Here is an 8,523-nt window from a genome sequence, read left to right as displayed (position 1 = left end):
CTTCAAATTAAAAGTAATATTAAAATATGCATAATGTTTAGAGTTCTTTGACTATTTAAGCACTGAAAGTGGAAATGATCTCATTATTGCTTTTAAAAAATGTCATGTATATAAAATAATCTATTGGCTCCTGTAATATTATAAAGGTATCTCGCACTACATGTTAATGTGTATACTAGAGTGGTTCAAAAACATTTTTTTTTTGGAAATTCATAAACGCTACCTCAAATTATTGTTATTTATGATAAAAAAAGAGACGTATTTTTTTATTTGGAAAAAAAGTTTTCTTAGAGGTCGCGCTTGTCGGTTTTTTATAAAAACGCTGATGTTCTAATTTTTTTTATTTTCTTGACATGTTAAAATGCAGCTAAAAATGTGGTTTTTATATATAATTACTCTGGTTTTATTGGGGAACATTCCCTTAATTACAAAGCTGTGTTGGGCAATTAGAATGGGCCTAGTGCCCAAAAGTATGCTCTTGAAAAGAGACTAGTAAGATTAAAACGTTGATACTGAACGATTTACGCATTGTCATGGGTTGGAAGTTGTTACCACGGTGTTTCTGAGGTTGCTAATTAGGGACCTGAAGTCAGTTTTCCGAAATTCAAAATGGCGGATCCAAAATATATTGGATACGCCATTTTGAATTTAAAAAAATTGACTTCAGATTCGTAATCGGCGACCCCAACAAATCTCGAGTGCCGTGTTTCGAACAAATCCAATCATTTTTACAAAAATGGACCGCCATTTTGGATCCGCCATTTTGAATTTAAAAAAATTGACTTCAGATTCGTAATCGGCGACCCCAACAAATCTCGAGTGCCGTGTTTCGAACAAATCCAATCATTTTTACAAAAATGGACCGCCATTTTGGATCCGCCATTTTGAATTTCAAAAAACTGACTTCAGATTCCTAATTAGTGATCCCAGAAACCCCCTGGTAACAAGTTCCATCCCATGACAATGCGTAAATCCTTCAGTATCAACTGTTTAATTTTACTAGTGTCTTTTCGAGAGCATATTTTCGGGAACTAGACCCATTCTAATTGTCCAAGAGAGGGGTGTAATTAAGGGAAAGTTCCCCAATATTACCAGAGTAATTATATGTAAAAACCACATTTTTAGCTGCATTTTAACATGTCAAGAAATTAAAAAAATTGAGAACATCAGCAGTTTTATAAAAAACCGACCAGCGCGACCCCTAAGAAAACTTTTTTCTTTTCACACACATTCTCATTGTCAATCTCAAACAACAACAACTTTGAACAATTCCTTTTTTTTACTCTCAATTTTATATGATCTTAAAATGTTGGCAAACTTCAAAAAAAAAATCATGGCCGACGAATTGAGAGAACGACGGTTTTACCTTACTATGTTTTTTATCATGCTCTAGTGCATACTCATTTTATTTTATTTTTTATTTTTTATGAACAACATTTTTTATTTTTTATGAACTACATTTTATTTATAAACGGGCTTCCTCAAGTGGGCCTCGAATTTACCAAGATTAATATTTTTCAATGATATTCAAGCAGCGCCGAGTTTTTTAGTCGAAAAGCACACTGTGTAAATTTTGTTGCAAAATTCTAATAGTTTCTTTTTAATCAACAATTGAACATTTTTGCAGTGTTTTGGAAATTTTTATTTTTCTTTGAAAGTAAGTGTCCGAATGCACATTTTTTTTTAAACTAGAAACTATACAATGAAATTATTTGCGGTACAAATTTTTTTTTTGCTTTTCTTGGTAAATAATAGTATAATCTTGGTAAATTCGGGGCCCACTTGAGGAAGCCTTACCCATACCAAGATATTATTAAAAACAAGTACTATGGCGTTTCAAAGTATTATCTACTACTTACATTTGTAATTCTGCTTGGAATAAAAGTGTACTGAAAAGTACTGATTTTTTTTAGCATGAAAAAGTCTAATGTACTGATTTCGCGCTAAAAAAATCTGGCAACCCTACTTTGTATGCATGTACACTTTTGCTATGTTATTTAAGACGGCAATGGAAATATGCCTTCTGACAACCACCAAACCGTAATATTAGAAGATAAATGCATCACTGAAAATCATGAACGTGAACTGCTGGTGAAAATGCTGGACCAAAATGTTTCAATATAAAAAATTTATTTTGGGGGGACAAAGTTTGCCGGGTCTGCTAGTACTATTATGAATTTTTTGGAAAATGGGCGTAACCCCGCTCACTTATGATGAAATACTATATCTCAGTAGCCGCTTCACCAAACCTAACCAAATTTTTTTTTTTTTTTTTTTTTTTTTTTTTTTTTTTTTTTATGTCTTTATTGATAACACGATTCAGATTAATACAGATTTTCTCAAAAAAAACTTGTTTTTGTACGAGAAGATAGCTTAATTGTTTTTTAAAAAATGTTTGCCATCAATTGTGGTGAGAGTAGATTACTACAATAAAATGAAAAAAAAAAATTAATAAAAGAATAAATTGGAAGAAAAAAAATTAAAAGGGATAAGTTAGACAATATAAAGTAATATTAAATTATAATTACCTAAGTATAAGCCAAATAACGTTTTAAATACATCCGAACCTAAATGGGAGCGCTGAGCGCTTCTTGATCACGCTGAATCCCTCTAACCTAACAAAATAGTATATGTTAAAAGGAGACAGCGCGATCAAAAAGCGCTCAACGCTCCAATCCAGGTTTCGGTGATACTCATAACAAAGAAGTTGACATATTAAATTTATATATTGAAATTAAAATTATTAAGAAGTAGCTGTTTGACTTTCGTTTTAAAGCATTGGAGATTTCTAGCATTTTTTATTTCGTCGGGAAGCTTATTAAATAATTTTTTACCATAGTGCCTCAAGGATTTCGCACTTCTTTCCGTTCGAAAGAATCGCGGTCTGATGTTCGACCTAGTTCGTAGCGCGTATTCGAGGTTTGGCTCCTCTGGAATAGATAAATTATGTTTTATTAAATTATTTTTAACTTTGTAAAATGCTTCTAATGTTTGCAATATAGCATATTTACGAATATCCAACCTATTTTGATATAAGAGCTCGCTTGCCGTTCCTCTAGGCAAATGCAAAATATTTTTTATAACTTTATTTTGTATTCTCTGAATTTCATTTGTAAGTTGCTCAGAGCAGTTATTCCATATAGGGTTTAAATAATGTATTTTGGACATGAACAGAGAGTTGTATAGAAGCCATAATTGTTTTTGTGGAATCACTTTACGATTTCTATAAATAGCGAAATTTAGCGGTAATAGTTTCATTTTAATTCTGTTTATGTGTTCTCGCCAGTTTAAATTGGCGTCAAACCAAATGCCAAGGTATTTTAATGTATCTACCCTCGATATAAAACTACCATCTAGATGAACTCCTTTTAGATCATGAATACTAGGGATGTCCCTGTAATTGTTAAAAATTATGAAATTGGTTTTGGCTAAATTCATTTTCAATAAATTTCTTTCGAACCATTGGGATATAATATTTAGATCCTCTTGTATATAAGTTAAAAGCTCATCAAGACTATTAGTAGCATACAGGAAAGTTCCGTCGTCAGCATAGAATTGCGGCATACCCTTTAAATTAAGCTTTAAAATGTTATTAATATATATTAAAAATAAGGTGGCTGCCAATTTGGATCCTTGTGGAACACCTGTTCTAATGGTTTTGATTGAGCTTTTACAGTTTTTGATTTCTACATATTGTTTTCTGTCAATGAGAAAGCTTTCAAAGAGTTTAATTGCAATGCCATCAACTCCCAACTCCCTTAGTTTTTCTATCATGATGGGAAGATTCACTGAGTCAAAGGCTTTGCTGAGATCAATTGCCAACATACCAACATACTTTTTTTTATCTAAATTTTCATAAATAAACTCTGTGCAATTGATACAAGCAGATAGCGTGCTAGATTTTTCCGTGAATCCAAACTGATTATCGCTGATTATTTCATTAGTTATAATAAATTGTTTTAATCTATTTAATAAAATAGTTTCAAATACCTTATCAATCGTACTCAATTTCGTTATTGGCCTATAGTTTGAGCAGACCTCCTTATTTCCACTCTTGTAAATTGGAACTACGGATCCGATTTTCAACTCTTCTGGATACTGACCACTTTTAAAACAGTCGTTAATGAACTTTGATAACAGCTCAGATAATTCTTCTTTATATTTTTGTACCAATCTGACAGAAATACCATCCGGACCATTGGCCGACTTTGGGTTAAGGGTACTGATTGCATCTCTTACCTCTTCGAAATCACACTGACTTAAGACAAAAGGATGTGTTATGCCATCTACAGGCTCAGGGGAGTACTCAAAATTTTCTGGCGTTTTTATAATATGTATAAAATAATGATTAAAAGCGTCTGCTATTTCCATTGGTGTTGTAAGAACTTTATCATTATAATCTATTTGCGTGATAGCTAGGGGCGATACATTAGTTTGTCCATATATAAGCTGATTTAAAACTCTCCACGTCTTGGCACTGGATTGGATATTATCTTCAATTTGTCTACCATAAAATTGCCTTCGCGCATTATTAATTTTATTACGTGCTTGAATTTTAAAATACCTAAACTTATTTTCAAAATATAAGTTATTAATATATCTCTTTTTTAATTTATAATATTTGTTTTTTTCTTTGATTACGGCTAAAATTTCGTTATTTAACCATGGCTTCTTAACATTTTTATTGGTTTTTTTAATACGCCTAGTGCATTTTTCAATACTACTACATAGCTGTGTATGAAATCCCGAAAAGTGAGGTTGTTCTAATAAATTGTATATATGATTATTTTCTTCGAATAATGCGTAATCAAAAACTTGTATTTCACTCTTGAGAGGTTCTTTATTTAGTACATTGTTATTAAAAGTTAAAGCTAGGAGTCTATGATCAGAAATTTCATTGTCATCTAACGATAGAGTGTATGAAAATTCAACTAAATCCGTCAGAGCATGATCAATGATGGTTTTGGAATCGCTTCCTCTTCGTGTATACATCTCTCTGCTCAAACTGTTAAGAAAAAGAAACCCACTACTGAGTACCATATTAATATAGTTGTTTATATATATATTTGAAGTTAAAAGGTTTAAATTATAATCACCAACAATTATGGATCTCTTATATTTTAATACTTCGTTCTCTAATTTGTCAACAAAGAGGCTGATATCAGACGCACAGAATCTATAGACGCACGAGATGTGCATATTTGCTTTAATTAATTTTACTGTCAAAAAGCTACTTCCTTCATATTCAATTACAGATACGAGAGAAGATGGAACTGTTTTGTGTACGAAAATTGCGCACCCTCCTGCTCTATTTGAAATACGATTTGCAAAATAAGCAGTATAATCTTTCAAATTGAAATACATATTTTCATTTTCGTATATCCAAATTTCGCTTACCGCAACTACATGAACAGTTCTACCCTCTATCGTATTTTGTTGTATCAGCATATCAAGGTCATTCAACTTATTTCTAATACTTTGAATATTTAGATACATTATATTAATATTTTTATAATTATTGCTAAAAATCAATTTATTTAACTCATATTTCACATTAATATCAAGTGCTGCATTAACAGCTTCCATGATTATAGAAAAAAATATATATATACTTAAGTAGCTAATTACTCAAGTTTTCTCATATCATCAATTTCTTTAATTAGTATAGCAGCAGTGTTGTTGTCTTTTCTTACAAAGACTTTCGCATCCTTCACCCACACGTATTTGTAGCTTTTTTTGTTTGCTTCTGATTTCACCTTCTTCATGAGATCGCTAAGCTCTTTCTCCATCAGCTGATGAAAGTTTACATGTTTTCCTTTCATATCAATATCGGTAAGTATTTTGCTTACATCTATCTGCCCACCTTTCTTTCTAAATTCAAAGCATTTGGTTTTTAACTCATCGCATTTCATTTTCACAATTATGGGATGTGTTCTAAATTTCTTGTTTTCATTTTGTAACACATCTACAATGCTATCATTGCTTATATTGGCATTAACTTGCTCGGCAATTTTCATGATGACCGGTTTTAAGTCTATGTCTTTTACTTGTGGTAGATTAGTTATTATTAAATTGTTTTTGTTTTTTTCTTGTTTTATCTCCATCATATTACGTTCTAATGTTTTCATTTTCAGTTTCACATTTTCTCCATTCGTTTTAATCTCTTTCATTTCTTTTTTAATTTGTTTATTTTCTTCTGTTAATCGATCGATCTCTTTCTTAAGTGCATTAAAGCCATCACTTATGTGGTCTTGGGACTCTCTTATTTTTTTCAACGCCCTCTCCTGCACTTTAAACTCTTTGTTTAGCTTATCTATTATTGTAGTTAAGTTGACAGAAGAAGTTTCGTTGTCGCTGGAATCGCTTGAAGTTAAATCTTTTTCTTTGTTATTATGTTTTTTATTTGTTCTTGTTTTTGGCGCCATTTCTTACTTTTATATCGCCGTCTTTCGTAGTGTTACTTGTTTAACCAAAATTGTAATTTCTTTTGTGTTTGCAAACTAACAAACAAGAAAAAAAAAGTGGTGCACAAATCACTTTAACAAAAGGAGGCACTTGAGTTTTTATGTTTTTGTGGTTTTCTAAGTTTTTAACTGCCTTTATTCACTTTAAATTTAATTGTTTTAACTAAGCTCTGCTTATTGCATCCTCTCACTTCAACTGACGTTTTGAATTTGGTACGAACCTTGCTTAGGCTAACTAAGAAATTTGTTAAAAATCTTTGAAATCGGGCAATAACCACACCCACCTCCCATATAACGGAAATTTACCGGGACACGAAAATTGCGATAAAACAGCTTAAGCTAATTGACCCATTCGATTATCGCAATAACCACATAGCAGAAAATTAGATTATTATAAATTTTTGGATTTTGTGTATCTTCATAGCAAATGGGACAAAAAAAAATTCTAAAAAATCAACGGTAATTTTTAGCGACTTGAAACTTGCCCATTATTAGACTGAAATTGAATGGGCTATAAAACTGCGTACTCCAAAAAATTCTAACACTTTTGAGAAAAAAGTTTGAAAGTTGGGTTAAAATTTGTTGCGTTTTTTATAGTCTTTTAAAAAGTTTTAAAGTTGGTTTTATATTAGTTTTGTTAGAGAATGAGCTGTATTTTAATTGAAAATTCTTAAAAATAATTGATTTAACATAAGTGGCAAACAATAGCACTTTGAAATGGGGGTGCTATAGATATGCCCAATACTGTATATACACATGTACGTATGAATACGGAGTGTGTAATTAAGGTGACCAGAATCTCTTAATATTCCAGGAGGACAAATTCTCCACATTGAAAACACAAACATTTTTTTTTTATTTTAACACATAAATAACGAATAAACTAACAATTCAAAGTTTCTCTAAACACAAGTCAAATAAGTTAATAGTACACTGCGTTGCATAATTATAATAACAAGTTTTGACCATTTATTTTTAGGCGACTTCAAAAAGAGGAGAAGGTTATCAATTCGTCAGAATATTTTCTTTTTTGTATGTTACTGCTTAAGGTGGTCCCATACTGATTTGGTTTAGATCCGACCATTGGATCATGAAAAAATTTACGGTACTCCAAAATTTTTATATGAGAATTGAAGTCGGTTGTATTTATTGCTTAAAAATTACTTGTTAAATCATTTAATGGTAATTGAATTACTTGCAAAAGAAATTTCTTTCGTTCTTCGTCTTTCGTCAAAGCTCGATTATAATTTTGTACCAATGCTAACCTCGTTCAGTAATATCATTAACATATTTAATACTTTTAATCGTCCCTAAGACAACCAATTTCAGGGTAATTTTTTAGAAAATTTAATGCCCTATAAGAATATGCATAGAAAAACTGTTTATCTCTTTTTTATAACGGGTCAAAAGTTATAACATTTTTACAGAAAACAAATTATTTTACATGTTTTTTACATAGAAAATCTCAAATGCCCACTGACACCTTTTAAAATTGAAATAAAAATTTTTCCAAATGGGAGAATTTCCTTCTCAGTAAATATGTCATTTTAAGGCTATAAATTCGCCAGGCTAGTTATTTTGGATCACCCTAATATATACATATATACAAGAATAAATCGTTTACAGTAATAAGAATAAGTGGCAAAATTCCCGGAAAACATAAAAAAAAGTCTGGATCCTCCGCTGAACCTGCGTTATTTTTGATTATGTACTTGGGTGTGAAATAACACATTTTCTAATTTTTTAAGCATATTTGTGCTCCAATGCAACGAACATACTTGTTATACGCCATCTAACAAATGATTTTATCAAGATGACACACAAATATTGCCACTGATAAAACTTATCGGTTACATTCATAATCCGGAAATTCAAAATCCAGACATATCAAAATACAGACAAAATTCAAAAATGCAGAAAAATCAAAATACAGACAAATCAAAATACCGGCAAATCAAAATACAGACAAATCAAAATACAGACAAGTATTTTGATTTGTCTGTATTTTGATTTGTCTGGATTTTGATTTGTCTGTATTTTGATTTGTCTGTATTTTGAT

General features: G+C 30.8%; 1 protein-coding gene across 1 annotated transcript; it reads right to left on the bottom strand.

Moving 5' to 3' along the window:
• Positions 1–5,624: 5,624 nt before the first annotated feature.
• On the bottom strand, positions 5,625–6,425 carry LOC108366849 (intracellular protein transport protein USO1-like). Its single transcript, XM_017621324.1, has one exon. It carries the CDS (start codon positions 6,423–6,425, stop codon positions 5,625–5,627), a length of 801 nt encoding a protein of 266 aa, XP_017476813.1.
• Positions 6,426–8,523: the final 2,098 nt, after the last annotated feature.

This window comes from Rhagoletis zephyria, unplaced genomic scaffold (genome assembly GCF_001687245.7).
Source record: "Rhagoletis zephyria isolate East Lansing unplaced genomic scaffold, Rhagoletis_zephyria_1.1 Rzeph_scaffold_02420, whole genome shotgun sequence".
Lineage (NCBI taxonomy): Eukaryota > Metazoa > Arthropoda > Insecta > Diptera > Tephritidae > Rhagoletis > Rhagoletis zephyria.
This window is presented reverse-complemented; position numbering and strand designations above follow the sequence as displayed.

Excerpts from the sequence above, each read along its gene's own strand:
- LOC108366849 (XM_017621324.1), bottom strand. The coding sequence starts at position 6,425 with ATGGCGCCAAAAACAAGAACAAATAAAAAACATAATAACAAAGAAAAA.